This window comes from Sus scrofa, chromosome 14 (assembly GCF_054392235.1).
Source record: "Sus scrofa isolate SSC_HxYL_T2T_F1_AM1 chromosome 14, Sscrofa_HxYL_maternal_Yorkshire_Landrace_v2.0, whole genome shotgun sequence".
Taxonomy (NCBI): Eukaryota; Metazoa; Chordata; class Mammalia; order Artiodactyla; family Suidae; genus Sus; species Sus scrofa.
In genome coordinates this window covers 83,809,493-83,826,142 of record NC_139396.1, presented here as the reverse complement: position 1 = coordinate 83,826,142, position 16,650 = coordinate 83,809,493, and the positions used below count along the sequence as shown (strand labels likewise).

The following is a 16,650-nucleotide window of genomic DNA, read 5'->3' as shown; positions in this document are numbered from 1 at the left end:
GTAGTTTCATCAGAGACCATGTGGTTCACAAGGCTAACAGATATGTACTATCTGAGGAAATAAGAAAAGTTTGTTGACCTCTGGCCCTGGGCAGAACTGGGAAATTTCTTACAGTGGGAAGGTCAAGATAGTGCATCACCAAGAAAGAGGCGTAATTTTTGGTAGGACCTTTTGGATTTTGGAGAATCCTTATTTTACACTTGAAAATACAGCTCCTGCCCATTTAGGCAACCAGAAGGCTGCAGGGATTCTGTAAGCTGCCCTGCCATCTACTACAAAGGACAGAGCAGACCCTCTTCAGGTATTTATGTTCCCCTTCCTCTCCTTGAGGGCCGCACCCACGGCATATGAAAGTTTCCAAGCTAGGGCTCAAATTGGAGCTACAGCTGCTGGCCTATGCCACAGCCTCAGCAACAGCAGATCTGAGCTGCATCTGCAGCCCACTCATGGCAATGCCGGATCCTTGACCCACTGAGCGAGGCCAGGGATCAAACCTGCATCCTCATGGATACTAGTTGGTTGGGTTAATTACTGCTGAGCTACAACAGGAACCCCAGAAGTATCTAACTGGTTTTGTGTGGTGTCTCAGCTCAGCCCTGGAGTGGTATGAATCAACACCATGTCCTCTGCATAAAGTCACTGTTTACTATTGGAAAAGCAGCTGCTGGAGTCACTGCACTTGCTCTGCATTAAGACCAACCTCTTGCTCCCACATGTTAGTTGCATCAAGTCCTAAGACTCTTCAGGTATCTCAGATTTGTTTTTTATTTTTGTGTAAAAATCCTTGAACATATTTCATTAGATCTGTTTCTAGGTGTTATATTTTAAATGGTGTCTTTTATCATTATTTTATTTTATTTTTTTGGTTGTGTCCACAAGATGTGGAGGCCCCCAGGCCAGATATTGAACTGAGCTACTGCAGTGACCACACCAGGTCCTTAACCCACTGTGCCACAAGGGAACTCCCTAAATGGTATCTTACTTCTTTTGCTGAGAGTTGTTTGGGGCTAGAACTACCAGGATTAAAAAAAAAAAAAAAAAAAAAAGACAAACGGAAAACAACAACTATGGATTTTTATATTGAGTTTTGTGATCTTGCAAAATTCACTTCTATGTATGCTGCTTTAAATGTAGATTCCTTCAAATTATATATCATCTGTGAGGGGATTGGTGGAATGAAGGCAGCCAGGTTTCTTAAAACTACACTAAGGAGTTCGGAGTTCCCATCGTGGCGTAGTGGAAACAAATCCAACTAGGAACCATGAGGTGTTGCAGGTTTGATCCCTGGCTTTGCTCAGTGAGTTAAGGATCCAGCGTTGCAATGAGCTGTGGTGTAGATAGCAGACAAGGCTCGGATCCTGCATTGCTGTGGCTCTGGCGTAGGCCGGTGGCTACAGCTCTCATTAGACCCCCTAGCCTGGGAACCTCCATATGCCCGCAAAAAGCCAAAAAGCCAAAAAGCCAAAAAAAAAAAAAAAACCAAAAACCAAAAAACTTACACTAAGGAGTTCCCTTCTGGTGCAGCACGTTCAGAATCCAGCACTGTCACTTCAGGAGCTCGTTCCCTGGCCTGGGAACTTCCACATGCCATGGGAATAAAATCAGTAAAATAGTATGTGTATTAGGGCTGAGTACAAAGAGAGGAAGCAGTGAACAGAGAACAGATGTTAATGGTGCAGCTGTGGCTCCAGAGGCTTCCCGAAAGGGCCTAAAAAGAGGAAGGGAATCGGGGATGCCAGGATGCTGGGGAGTTGGGACATTCCATGAGTGGATGGGAAGCACAGGTGCCCTGGTGCTAAGGCTGCAGCCTGAGGTATATTCATTCCTACAACACTAGGAGGCAGGGTGACTGCGGGAGAGCAGAGTGTTGATCAGGTATGGGGCTTACTAAAGGCCACATTAAAGAGACTTTTCTGAAGATAAATATGATATCTTTGGCACATTTTGAGCAGATCTGACCTTGCCTTAAGAATATTCCTCTGGGAATTCCCATCGTGGCGCAGCAGAAATGAATCCGACTAGTAACCATGAGGTTGCAGGTTCGATCCACTTAACTTGCTCGGTGGGTTAAGGATCTGGCGTTGCCATGAGCTGTGTGTAGGTCGCAGACGTGGCTGGGATCTGGCTGGAGTTGCTGTGGCTGTGGTGTAGGTCGGCAGTTGTAACTCCGATTAGACCCCTAGCCTGGGAACCTCTATGTGCTGTGGGTGTGGCCCTAAAAGGACAAAAGACAAGACAAAAAAAAAAAAAAAATTCCTCTGGAGTTCTCTTGTGGCGCAGCAGGTTAAGGATCCCACGTTGTCACTGCAGCATCTTTGGTCGCTGCTGTGGTGCTGTTTGGATCCCATGTCCAGGAACTTTCACATATTTGCCACAGGCATAACCAAAACACTCTGGAGCAAGATGACCCCTGTGAGAACCTAGGTTTCTTCTTATGCACATAGGACATAATAGGAATCAATCACATAGGTTGCTGAGAAAATTAACATGGGAAGTGTTATAAACAGTGCCCATGGCATACTAAGTGTTTGATTAAAAGGAAATTACCCTTTGCTTTTTCTGGTTATTTTCTGGGCAGCCCCTCATCTAGAAGATGACAAGAGGTGGGAATTACAACCAAAGTCAGCAACCTGCCACCCCCACCCCATCTCCAGTTCCCCAGGAGAAGTAGGCTCAATGAAGGGATCTCTGAGGCATAAGGAGTAATTCCGCACAGTGAAGTCTACGCAGAGGCACCTCTCCTCTCTGGGAGGGCAAGAGGAAAGCTTGTTTCCTTTGCGAATCAGCCGCCCAAACTCGCGGGCCCAGGAGTCAACCTTACAGGGTAACATGGAACACGGTCCGACTCCCCACAGTCCGTGACTTCCCCACCATGATTAACCCAGCCTCCCGAATATCCTCCATGAGCTCTTTGACCCAGGCTTGAACAGGTAGAATCAGCCTAAACCACCAGGTGGTGCCTGTAACTGGACAAAATCAGACTCAATAACCTGGCAATGAGGAAGCTGCACATTTTGTGCGGGGGTGGAGGTCGCGGGCGACGGCTTTAGATGTTTTGGTGGTTTTTGGCCGTTGAAGGTATGTGGAAGTTTCTGGACCAGGGATGGAACCCAGGCCAAAGTTCCAACCTGCGCCACAGATGCAGCAACGCAGACCTTTAACCTGCTGCGTCACAATGGAACTAACTGTTAAGGCGAAATTTGACCGGCTGTTTGGCCGGCTGAAAGCTGATCATGACTGTGTTTGGTTTCCACCGCGAAGCTGAGCTGGGGAACCAAAATGTTAAGATGGACGTTGGATATTGCGTCTAATAAGCCCCTGTTCCGGAGCTGGGCGCCCAGGTAGGTTCCCCTGGCAGCGATGGAGTCTCCTTACCGATTGGATTTCTCAGTAAGAAAGCAGTTGTGGTCACTCAGAAGGGGGCGTTCTTACAGTATCGCTTCCGCATCTGCCACTCTAGCCCCACGTATGCCCACAGACTTTCATTAGGTGGAGCTCCTTTTTACTTTTTCCTATGCAATCCCTTCACACCAGTGTCCTGCCATGTCCAGGCCAGACCTGCCCCCATCCAGGAACTAAAAGGCGGGGTCGGAATCCGCCTTTGGGCGGAAGATCTTGTGTGTGTCAGAACTGCGCCCACACCCAGGCTCTGCGCATGCGCGGGGCTCTCTGCGCTCCTGCTCTCGCTGCCTGCGCAGCTCAGTCTTTAAGTTGTTTTCCAACTGGGGATGAGGCAAGGGATCTCCCTTCAGTGGCCGCACCTGTTTCCTCGTTGACCTCATCGCCTCCCTACCAATCACACCGACTTTCCTGCGATGTTCCCTCTACGAGGAAAGATGTTTGCTCTGCTGGCCCCTCTCACCATTCGCCGCCGAGATTTCAGCTCAGGTGTCACTTAACCTGACCACATCACCCATTGCTGCCCATGCACCCCAGCCGCTAAAATACACTAGTTTTACTTTCTTCATAGCATGCATCCAGCTCAGAATGCTGGGGCCTTAAAGGCCTGGGAGGATCTGTCGGGTGGGTGATGGGTTTGGTACAGCCGCCCACCCCCATGGCTCCCCTCCATACTCTGCTTATGAACAGTGGACAGTGGCTGCAACTTCAGCCAGGTAGCTTAAGTTCCACTCAGGTTCTTCAATTCTTGTTGCAGCTGTAAGCCAGCCTTGGATCAGTCCCCATACCCTGCTTATGTGTCCTGCTTCAAGGGCCTAAGCAGATCTGTGATCCTCATTTTTAGACCTCAGAGCCTAGGATGGGCTGCAGTGCAGGAATTAAGCCCCTTAGCATCTAGAATCCTTTGCACTGGTCTCCTGACCCCAGCCCACAAGTCTTGGATACACTGTGCTTTCCAGAGGATCTGGCACCACCCTGGGAAGGAGATGGAAGTTTTGGAACAGGGGCCCATTGGAGAGCCGGCTTGAAGCAACAGCAAGACATGTGGCGGCCCCAGCCTACCTCCACCCCAGGGTCTCTGCCAGGAGCAGGGGTTGTGCTGAGCCATTTCCCCAGCTCCACCCTGTGCAAGCTGTATTCCAGGAATGGACGCTGGACATACTGAGATCTAGATTGGCACAGATGGTTTTTGGTTCTAAAATGCACTACGCAGGGCTTCTTGGAATATTGCTCATAGTGGGGTCTCACAGAAGCAGTCCCTGAGTGAGGTGGGGTCTTAGCAGAAGGCGAACCACTGGGGTCATTCTAAGTTACAAGACCGGAAAGTTCCCAGTGTGGCTCAGCCATTAGCGAATCCAACTAGTATCCATGAGGACATGGGTTTGCTCCATGGTCTTGCTCATTAGGTTAAGGATCCGGCGTTGCTGTGAGCTGTGGTGTAGGTCGCAGATGCAGCTAGGATCTGGTGTTACTGTGGCTATGGCGGTGTAGGATGGCAGCTACAGCTCCAATTGGACCCTAGCCTGGGAATCTCCATATGCTGTGGGTGTGCCCCCCTTCAAAAAAAAAAAAAAAGACTTCATGGATATCTGGGTCATTGGGATTTCTTAGGTCTCCAAGCAAGGCTTAGAAACTGTAAGGCTATCTGATATAACATTGAGGTGTCTTATGTGGTGCATGGATGAGGCAGGAGGGCAGGGGATCAATTATCAGGAGGTTCTCAAAGTGGAGCATGCTGGGAATGGGCTTCAGGACCGACATGTGGTCACAGGATGCATTAGCAATCCATGGGACACCCCTCCTCCCCTCAGCTGACTGGGCTATCCTGAGCAAGATTTCATTGTCCCTTCCCAGCCTCTCCATCCCCCACAGAAGACCACGGGAGGTGGGGGAGAGAAGTTTAATTAAGAAAGAAGTTTTGGACAGCCTCCTGATCAGAAGGGAGCCTAAGGACTCATTCCTGGAAAGAAAAGCAATCATGAAGGGTTGGCTAACCACCCAAGGGGGAGGGGACAGCATGGAAACTGGTACAGGGAGTGCCACCAAGCTGGTCTTGTGCTTAGCAGGCACTGGCAGAGCCTGTGGAGAGAATAGGAGTTGGATCTTTACAAACTTGACTCCACAGACACCACCGCCCCCTAGCCTCAGGCAAACCCAAGTCTGGCTGACTCAGGCCAGTCCTGCCTTAAGCACAGCATAACATTTATTATTCTCAAATTATATGGCTACCCTGCCTAAATGCCTGGAAGCCTCAGAAGAACCCTGCCTCACCTGGAGCAATGAGTGGAACAGCTTTCTCAGGTAAGGGGCTGAGAAAGGAATAAATCAGATTAGCATCCTCAAATCTTCTGTCCTCCCCCACCAAGATCCTGGTGCCACTTTGGTCAGAACTTTTCCTGATTTGGGACCCTTCACCATTGATTATCTGTGAGTAATAAATCTTACCCCAAGCCCGGGAACACCCAGGAGACAGTCCTCTTTTCCCAGACTTTAGGGCTTTACCCCTAATAGTTCTGCTCAGTGCAAGGGACACACCATAGGGCCCTGTCTTACCTGTGCTTCTGATTTTGCTTGCATTTGCATTTGCCACCTGTGAAGGAAGAGAGACAGCCAGTGCCAGAGAAAGAGGTGGGGAGCCTGGGCCACCCTGCTTCCCACCCCTCCCCTTACTCCCACCCCCACCTTCCAGGCCTGCCAGTCCCACTGCTCACTCAGGGCGAAAGCGATTCCAATGATGCACATGAGCGCTGCACAGATCATCCCGCCCAGCTGCAGGCCTTCCCAGTCTAGGGGAGCATAGAGAGTGAGCTGGCACCAGCCTGGCTCCCCCTCACTCATTCCAAAGATATTTATGAGCACCCACTTGTACAGATGCACTGACATTCCAGGCAACAAGAAAGACAGGCCAGTAATTATGCCCATCAAAGAGTATCTGGTGGGAACAAGCTCTAGGAAGAAAAAATAAGTCGGAGAGCACAGAATAAGGGGGTTTGAAGGATGATCATGGAAGCCTTTTCTTTCTTTCTTTCTTCTTTTTTTTTTTTTTTTGGTCTTTTGTCTTTTTAAGGCCACACCCATGGCATATGGAGGTTCCAAGACTAGGGTCTAATCGGAGCTATTGCTGCCAGCCACAGCCACAGCCACAGCAACACCAGATCCGAGCCACGTCTGCGACCTATACCACAGCTCATGGCAGCACTGGATCCTTAACCCTTTGAGGCCAGGGATCGAACCCGCAACCTCATGGTTCCTAGTCAGATTTGTTTCCGCTGCACCACAACCGGAACTCCCACGGAAGGCTTTTCTGGAAGGTGGTATTTGAACAGAGATCTGGAGGATTTGGGGAAGAGAGTTGGGCAGAGGAAGAGGAAACCTGCTTGGGGGTTATGGGGCAGCAGGGAGCTGGTGAAGGCAAGAGAGAGTGAGTGGAGGGAAGGAGATTAGGTGTGAGATTCCCCAAGGGCCCAGCAGCCCAGTGCCTACAGCCCCTTCCCCAGAAATCTTCCCAAATATCCTGTGGCACCTTACCCCCTTGTTGGAATGAAGTTTTCCCAAAGACCAGGCTGCATGTCAGCCTCTCATTCTTTTAATTAACCATGCTGCTTCTTTAATCCCCAGTCTCAGCCCCATCCTCCCCCTCCTTTCCCACTCCCTCGAGCCTCAATCTGTCTACACTGGGCTCCACATCACCCTTCTCCAGCCTCTAGCAAAGGGGTCCCAGATGGGCAAGGGTAAGGGGAGGGGGGCCAGGGATATCAGCTCTTACCATAGTAGAAAGGGCTGTCTTTATCTGCAAGAAAGAAAAAAAAAAAAAAGAATAAGGACTAGAAGCAGGAAGCGGCATGTGAGACTTGGAGGGAAATCATGGGGGTAGGGCAGTTTTGGGGCCTCACTCACCAACCAGGTTACTGGCTTCCAAGATAGGCAGGCCTGAGTGAGAGAAGCAGAGAGATTAGGTGTTAATTCATGACACCAGTCTCAAAATGAATCAGCAGGCAGGACCCTGGTCCAGAGGTGGAGGGATAACCAGGGGAGGTGGGAGTGTATTTCCAGGACCCCGATTCCCTTCCTTACACCTTTCCCAACCCAAAACAGCCCTGAGAATTTGTCTCCCACTTCCTGGCCTCTGGCTTCCCTGCCCCCCCCAATCCCTACCCCCAACTCCCAGCCCTTATTGCTATTTCTCAGGCTTCCTGCTATTCTTTCTTACATTTAAAATGGGATGGTGTGTTGGTATCTTGTTATCCTTGCCTGAAAAGTTTCCTACAGAGACCTCTGCCTCTTAAAGAAATAGGAAATGCTATTCTCTTCAAGCTAACAGATGGTTGGTTTCCCAAAGTTCCAATATTTGAGATAACTTTTGCAATATCCTCCTACCTGTACTATTATTTCCTTGATGTTTTTCTTTAAACTGACAGGTTTTTTTTTTTTTTTTTTCTTAATGGCTACACCCACAGCATATGGAAGTTCCCAGGCCAAGGATCCAACCAGCGCCTGCGCAGCAACCCAAGCTGCTGCCATCAGACTCTTAAGCCAACATCAGGCCTGCTTTGTGAGATGCTGCCATGGTTTTCAGGGGCTTGGTGGGCAGGTCGGTGGCAGCAGGGAGGACTCACCTGCCAGCAGGAGGAGAAGGCCCCGGGTCACACCCTCCATGACACAGTTGCAGGACAGGGCTGCAGAGGAAGGGGACAGACAGGCTGGAGTCAGAGAGCCCTAACTTACCCCAGGTGCTCAGCACCACGTGGCACAAATCTCAAGGATACCCTCACATGTGGACTTGGGAAAGTTACTAATTTCTATGTCCTTGTCTAGAGATGACAAATAATGTTTTGTTAAAATCTGGTAATCAGATGCCTGACACACCCGGAGAGCAGGACTACTGTTCTAAATCAGGCTGTGGTGCCTGCCTTCTTAACCCCCGACTCGAAGGGCCTTTAGGCTTTTGTTTCCAACAGCTGGGGCACTACCAGGCTGAATTCCAAGATAGCCTCCACAAAGGGCGCGCCCAGGGCTGAGCTATGCAGAGTGAGCATCTAGGCAGGGGAAGCGGAGGTGTTGGGGGCAGGTGCCAGAGCCAGGCAAGAGCTTCCCACTCCAGCCCCGGCCAGGGACCCTGCTCCAGGTAGCCCCAAACTCCACTTGCAGAGTACAGACTGCTCTTAGCAGGACACTGCCTGGTGGGTGGGATATCCCTTTCTTCTTTCTCCTTAGGGTGGGAACTATCCCTGTCTTCATTGACTAGTCCCTGCGGTGGCTCTGTCCTTGAGATAAGACCACTCCCAGCTTTCTGGGAGCCGCAGGGATCCAGACAACAACCCTAGTTATTTTGCGCTGGGCCCAGCTGGCTGGAGAGTTCCCCTCTCAGCCAGTTAACAGCTGTGTGACTCAGCTGGCTTACTTAACCTCTCTGTGCTTCAGTGACTGTACAAATGGCACCCTCCGGCAACCTCATAATAGCAAACTTGTAAGGCTAGGCTTAAATTAAATCATAATCTTAAGGATAACGCCTGGCATGTAGTTAAGTACCAAAATGTGTTACAATAAGCAAATACACAAGGACATGAATCCTTTTGCCACAGAAAGGAGATAGTATTAACATGCTCCTTCAGAACATAGGGTTTGTTGGCTTTGAGCAGTTTCCAAACCCAGTCCTCCGTTGGCCTCTCCATCTCCCTCTGCCCCTTCCACCACCCTGGAATTTCTGGATTATGAGGGTCACAACTCCATTTTTACATATTCTTTAGCCCTAAACTGGCTCCTGTCTCCTCCAGCCACTACCCTGCAAGCCACCCTGCAAACCATATGACATTGGTTACCGAGCAGGCAGCCCCCAGTTCTCACCTGCCCCCCCCCACACACCTATTACTGAGAATAGCCAGGCACCCCCTCAGTTTGGTACTCTGGGCCTCCCATCCACCCCAACCCCTCTGCCTAGTAGGCTAGAAGTACCAGCAGATACCTGCCTACCTGAGAGCCTTCTCCTGAGCGCACCTGAGAGCCGAGTGCCGAGAGCTGGTCTGTGGAGGCTGCAGGGGCTGCATTTCAGCCCAGGTGGGTTCCGGCTCTTAAACCCAGTGGCCCCGCCCAGGGCAACAATACTATCAGGCAGAAGGAACTGGTCAGATTCCTTGAGATTCTTGCAGCTTCCTCTCCCCAGTGTGCTCTTAAAGGAGACTGCTTACCCCGCCACACTCAGCACCAAGCAGAGCGAGGGGCCCCAGGCCTGCTCAGAGGCTGAGGTGATGGTGGGGGAGAGATGGGCCATATACCCTTCTCTCTCCTTTTTTTTTTTTGTCTTTTCTAGGGCCACACTGGCTGCATATGGAGGTTCCCAGCGTAGGGGCCTAATCAGAGCTATAGCCACCCGCTTAGGCCACAGCCACATCAATGGGGGTTCCAAGCCACATCTCTGACCTACACCATAGCTCATGGCAACACCGGATCCTTAACCCACTGAGCAAGGCCAGGGACTGAATCGGGAACTTCATGGTTCCTAGTCAGATTCCTAAACCACTGAGCCATGATGGGAACTCCTTACACCCTTCTCTTGAGGAGAAAGTGGACCTCCAGCTGCTTTTTTCTTGCTTTTCTTTTTCTTTTTTTTCTTTTCTTTTTAGGGCTGCTCCTGGAGCTTATGGAAGTTCCCAGGCCAGGGGTGGAATGGGAGCTGCAGCTGCAGGCCTTCACAACAGCCACAGCAATGGCCAGATCCCAGCTGTACCCTGGACCTACGTCACAGTTTGTGGCAATGCCAGATCCTTAACCCACTGAGTGAGGCCAGGGATCAAACCTGCATCCTCAGAGATACTAGTCAGATTTTTTTTTTTTTTTTTTTTTTTTTTTTGTATTTTTGGGCCTGTGGCTTATGGAAGTTCCCAGGCTAGGGGTCCAATTGGAGCTGTAGTTGCTGGCCTACACCATAGCCACAGTAACACCAGATCCTAAATGCATCTGCAACCTACACCACAGCTCATGGCAGTGCTGGATCCCTAACCCACTGAGCAAGGCCAGGGATTGAACCCATGTCCTCATGGATACTAGTTGGATTTGTTATGGCTGAGTCAGGACAGGAACTCCACTAGTCAGATTCTTAACCCACTGAGCCACAACGGGTACTCCGACTTCCAGCTTCTTTAGCTCACCTAGATCCTAAAAGAGGGGTCCAGAGATGTGCTGGAGGGGGACAGGATATTTCTAGGTACTTGTGCCAGAAGTAAGGGTCCCAGGACCTCTGCGTGGGAGTGACAACTGTGTCAACAAAGAGTCAGGGGCTGGCATTGAGGCTCCATTTGTTCAGAGGTCCCCTTGCTTTCCCTTGGACTAGGTTTCATCAAGGGGCGAGCTGGGGCTGATGGGCGTCCCTCAGGATCGCCCACCCTCTGACCAGGATGAGGAGTGAGCACCTCCCTCTGCGGACCCCCATGCCAGCCTTGTGCACTGCTGGCCAATCTCTCTCCTTGTCGCTCACACCACCAACTGCCTTTGACCTATGCTGTGGGCCCCAGATGAGCCCAAATCTCTCCATTCTGCTGTCTCTTCTCCCTCATTCCTCTCTGTTCATCTTTTCCCACTGGCTGGTGAACAACTGAAGGCAGGAATTTTGCCTCCTTTATTCCCAGTGCCCAGTCATGGATACACACAGACAGATTTTGATTGAATTGTTGAGTCAGTGAGAATAAGAAGCCATCAGCAGCTCCTAGTGTTGAGAGTCAGAGGACAGGACAATGCCCTGAAAGGCAGGATGGGAAGGAGTGGGTGAGTCCCCTCTGAGAGGTCCCAAAGGCCAGCCAAACACTCAGGGGTGGGCAATAGTGATTTCCATGCTGGAAGTGGCACAAGTCAGTTTCCAGGGCAATGAATATAGCTTCTTAGATATTAAACCCAGCACTTATAAATGGTTATGAAACTGGTTATAGAAAACTTTAAAAGCTTTATTTATTTGCTTGTTTTAAAAGCTTTGTAGGTGTTCCCTGGTGGCCTAGGATTAGGATTAAGGATTAGCCATTATCACTGCTGTGACTCAGGTTTGATCCCAAACCCGAGAACTTCTACATGCTGTAGGCTGCCTGTCCCCCACCAAAGACTCCAAAGAAGTTCCTGTTGTGACTCAGTGGGTTAAGAGCCTGGCTAGAATCCATGAGGATTTGGGTTTGATTCCTGGTGTCACTCAGTGGGTTAAGTATCCAGCATTGTGTAGGTCACAGATGTGGCTCAGATCCTGTGTTGCTGTTGCTGTGACTGTGGTGTAGGCTGGCAGCTGCAGATCCGATTGAACCCCTTGCCTGGGAACATCCATGTGCCATGAATGCAGCCCTAAAATGAAAACAAACAAACAAAAAAACTGTATATTTACAAGTGGCTCATGTTAGCAGTGTTTAGGATGAACAAACAATTGCTTTCTAAGCGTGATTTTCTTTTTTCTTTTTGGCTGTGCCTGCGGCATACAAAAGTCCTTAGGCCAGGGATCGAACCTAGCCACAGCAGTAACAAGGCTACCAGGGAATTCCAGGAAGTCACTTTTAAGGAGGGCTGCTCACTTGCCCTGTTTCTTGGGCGTGCATTCTTTATCAGAATTCCTGGAGCCATCCATTTGGGTCTAATTTCTTATCTACCAGATTGGAGAGCTGGGTTAGAGGCACTGAGACTTACAGGGAAACCAAACCTCAGGTGATGAAGGGCTGGGAGGAGCAGGTGATGGAGAGCCAGCCTCATTGGATGGGTGCAGATGCGAGCTTAGAGGTATCAAAAGTCAAGAGAGAGAAAACTGAAAGAGTCCTCTTCTGGACTCATTACTGCAGATAATACAAAAGAGTTTGTGTGTAAGGAGGGAAGTCTGTTGCCAAGAGTGGCCAGCTGAAAGTCACTCACACCCAGGACTCTCTTCTGTTCATGTCAGTCACTGCCACAGCTCCTCCAAACTCTGCTTTTCCCCTTCTCTAAGCACTGCCTATTGCTCCGTAAAGAATGTAGATGCTTCCTCAAAGCCATTGATTTCTTTGAGGAAAGATAATAAAACAGGAATTATATAAGATTGACCAGAGTAAAAGGCAAGTGGCTACTGGTGTGCCTGGCACACTGTGGGAGCATGATGTATTTTTTCCTGCTTTCCAAGATGAACTGGATGTCACAAGCATCAGTAGAAGAGATTGTCAGTTTTGCAGGGTGTGGTAGAGGAGAGGGAAAACACCTAATTTCGGAGAGAACCAGAGGAAGATTCTCCCTGCCCTCTGAGGCTTCTCCCAGTTATTCTGAGAAATATTGAACTCCCACCTGGACCACTTCCTGTGCTATCTCAGGAGGCCCCTGCTCTTCCTTCTCTCTCTCTGACGTGTGCCCCGCAGATCCCCCTCTTTGTGCCCAGGGTGCTGGGCTCCTTGCCCATAGATCTGCGAATTACTCCCTTTGAGAACCTTGGGGAGGGAGGCAGCCTGACCTTGCTCATCTGCCTGCCAGCGTGAGGGCAGGGGGTGAGCGGGTATAAGACAGGGTGCAAGGACAGCCATCTGAAGAGTAGCGCAGTTTGAGGGATGAAGGGCTCTTTCCCGGATCTTGGCCTCGGCTGATTCCTGCGCGCTGGGGAGGTAGCTTCTTCACGCCGGTTGGGGGGGTGGGGGCGGACCTAAGAGATGAGGGGATACAGAAATGATGTGGGAGAGTGTCTCAAGAATTGGGACATCGGAGTCTGGAGGGAAGGCCCGGCTCCCTTTGGCCCACTACCGCCTCCAGACAAGATTAGATCGACTTCTACTGGCCGCTTGCAAGAAGCTATCCATTACCCACTCTCCGTCGTGCAAAGGGCCGAGAAACAGCTAATTGGAGCAGGGCCGTGGTGGCTTCCAGCCAATCAGCACCAAGGAACGGCCTTTGAGGCGGGGCCGTGGTTAAAGTCGCCTGTGAGGTGAGGGCCGAGGCAAGTGTGGGCAGGGCTTTCCTGTAGCGAAACGGTCCCGACCCTCTTCGCGCGGATTGGCTGCCCCGGCTCATTCGAGTGCCTGTCAAGCAGCCGCCCTATTATGCTTGCGCAGTTTCTTTTGTTCCTCTCCATTTTCAGTTGTCCGGCCTTGTTCGCCTACTTAACGTCGCTGTGATGGCCACGTTCTTTTGGAGGTCGAGGTCTTCAGGAGCTGGGACCTTAGAGGCTGTGAGGGATAGCTGAGGTGAAGGGAGAGCGCATTGGGTGAGCCCAGAGCAGGCCAGGGAGGAGGGGGACGAGCCAAGATGCAAGCCGCAGGGAGTGAGGCCAGAAAGCCATCCGGGGACAGGCAGGGGAGGGACATTGTTAGATTTGCATTTGAGAAGGTCCTTCGAAGAGTGAGGATGGAAAGCTGTGCCAGAGGAGAGGAGCAGCAGATACGTGTCTGTTAGAGCTCAGTGTTACTTCCTCCTACCTTACAGGTTACTTAGCTCCATTGTCCAACTACTGCTTATGTCTCATAAGCCGGGCTACTCAGTCCTCGACCTTACAGTTAAAATACCTCGTGGATACACCTCTCAGTCAACGCCTTCTGAAATAAACCTTCCTATTGTGTCACTTCCCCCAACCCCTACCTGTCTCCATTTCAGAGTTCCCTATCTCAGGTCCTTCCCTTATCCACCTGGTCACATCGGCCACCATTGAGCACTTCATATGGAAAATATTGATGCGTCATCCCCTCGGCCTATGACCCGCTTAAGGGGACTAGCACCCCCTCACTTTGGGTGCTGCAGCTTCCTGGCAATGGCAGCCTTGTTGAGTGCTTGCACGTGTTCACTCCTTTCATCCTCATAACAACTGTTCCAGTGAGGACTCTTACCACCCGATTTAGGATGAAGTCAGAGAGGTTAAGAGGAGCACCCAACCTCTCAGGTGGAGTAGTGGCCCCAGAACCGTTTCTTAATCACCACTCTCCACATTAAACTGTGCATGTGATTTATTTTGAATGCAATTTAAAAAGTTTTGTTGAGACATGATTCACCTACTAAACAATTCTTCCACTTAAATTGTACAATTTAAGCGGTTTTAGGATGTTTACAGAATTTGTGCACATTATTTTACATAGATACACACATATATATGCGTATATATTCTTTGGTGTGGTTTTTAGGCTGAAGGCTATTTATTTTCTGTCAATAAATGCACATTTTGTTTTCACTAAGGTGTCAATTGTTGGTATCACTATACATGTACTCTGTACCATGCTTTTTTTTTTTTTTTTTTTAATGCTGCACCCTTGGCATGTGGAAATTCCCTGGCCAGGGGTCAAACCGGAGTCTCTGCAGTGACCTAAGCTGCTGCAGTTTGGTTCTTAACTCACTGTGCCACAGTGGGAACTCCATGTACCATGTTTTTTTTTTTTTAATTTAGTAAGTTATAATTTGATTTTACAACTTGCAAAGTATTTTCATTCTAATTAATTCCTCGATTTTTATTGATTGATTCAACATATATTTTGAATCCCACTACGGTTCCAGCATTTTTCCAGGAACTGAGGATTCCAACCCACTAAGGCAAAGCACCTGCCTCGAATGGCTAACATCATGATGGAGACGATCAGAAAGAGGACTAGACAGTATAATACTTCAAGTATTGATTAACGAGTGTAGTGAAGACACATAAAATGGCAGAGATGTAAAGAGACTGCTTTCTTAGATTGGGAGGTTAGAATCGGTCATTTGTATGACATAGTCATAAATTTCCCTTTGCTCCCCCTTTTTTTCCTGTTAAACTGAACCAGTGAAGTCAAATACATACCCAGATTTTAGATTAGAACATAATTTATGAAAAGGGTTTCTTATCTACAACGTTGCTCTAATTCCAAGAAATGTCTCTCCTTCGAACTTATTTATCTACATCTTTGAATAAGTTAGCTATAACAAGATTAAGTGTCTGATAAGGAGAATTACTTACTTATTAGGCAGTAATAGAATAAAAGAATACTTTTACTGGCACTGAATGTTAAAGTTGAAAAACTGAAAACTGGCTCAACAGAGTAAATGCACTATGATCGGTAAGGGTCTTGGTTCTTTATTTGTTAGCATAGATGTGACTATGAATCTCAGTAGTTTCTAGAACCTTGTCTGTTTAAATAATGAGATCACTGAATTTGCGGCCACCTGAAATCTGGATTCAAATGCCATCAAAGCTGAACAAAGTCTTTGTTGTCTCCACTGCAGTAGCTCAACTAAAAACCCTGCAACGTTTTGGAGTTATGTGTTATGCAGTTTTACCAATAAACAAAGGGAGCTAGTGTTCTGTTCTACTCCAATCAGACTGCAGAAGAGAATAACAAGTACTTCCCGGCGATGTTTACAAAATTTAAAAGAACTGTTGAAGTTTCGTAAACAATGGGAAATAAATCGTATTTTAAAAATTGAGTAGCAGTTTTAGCTTTTTTCTTGGCATGTAGAGCGTCCTGTAGTTTGATAAAGGCTTGAGAGCTATTTCTTGCCTTAGGGTTCTTAATATACTAGTAAAATATTAATATATTAACTTCAAATGATCCACATCGGAATTTTCCACAGTGAGGGTCTGAAGCCATCCCCTCCACTCAGAGCACCTGGTGAGCCGGTTTTGCCAATAGAGCTGGGTGGAGTTTGCTGTATTCCACTTTTTCATCCATGGCTAAGAGCTGGGCTACTAGGCTTGGGCAGCGTGGGGTCACTGGATCTCAGCTCTATTTCTAAATTGGCACACCTGCCTTGGGAAACAAGAAGCATTGCCTCTGAGACCTAAACTAGTGAAAACATAGCGTCCAGCAGCGATGCCACAGGTGTGGCGCTCAGAGCACAGACACACCTGCCCCAGAAGACAGGCAAGGGCAGATCCTGGAAGTGAGAGCTGAAGCTGTCTAATGCTGAAGGTTCAGTCTAAGAAAAGAACACGCAATTATGAACAACATAACATGTTTGTGTGACAGTTTATTTAGAATGACAGTGTAAAACAATTGCAAAATTTGAAAAACTGACAACAAAATGTTAAAAAGAACAAATTTAAAATTAATTGCCTTCAAGTTCCCATTGTGGCTTAGCATGTTATAAACTCAACTGGTACCCATGAGGATTTGGATTTCAATTCCTGGCCTCGCTCAGTGGGTTAAGGATCCAGCGTTGCCTTGAGCTGTGGTGTAGGTGGCAGATGTGGCTTGGGTCTGGTGTTGCTGTGACTGTGGCGTAGGCCAGCTGCTACAGTTCCAATTCGACCTCTAGCCTGGGAACTTCCATATGCCATGAGTGTGACCCTTAAAATAAAAAAATTTAAAAAAAGACTCT

At 48.8% G+C, this 16,650-nt stretch overlaps 1 protein-coding gene across 2 annotated transcripts; it reads right to left on the bottom strand.

Annotated features, from left to right (window-relative positions):
* Positions 1-5,285: 5,285 nt before the first annotated feature.
* Positions 5,286-9,439, bottom strand: FXYD4 (FXYD domain containing ion transport regulator 4). 2 transcript variants are annotated; one of them, XM_013983259.3, is made up of 8 exons: positions 9,370-9,439; positions 8,016-8,075; positions 7,297-7,329; positions 7,166-7,189; positions 6,111-6,185; positions 5,953-5,989; positions 5,671-5,708; positions 5,286-5,478 (listed from the first exon to the last, which is right to left on the bottom strand). In XM_013983259.3, exons 2-8 carry the CDS (start codon positions 8,053-8,055, stop codon positions 5,459-5,461), a joined length of 267 nt encoding a protein of 88 aa, XP_013838713.1. In that variant the 5' UTR covers positions 8,056-8,075; positions 9,370-9,439; the 3' UTR covers positions 5,286-5,458. The 2 variants fall into 2 exon arrangements, with proteins under 2 accessions (XP_013838713.1, XP_013838715.1); XM_013983261.3 differs by having other exon boundaries at positions 9,394-9,439.
* Between the last annotated feature and the right edge of the window lie 7,211 nt (positions 9,440-16,650).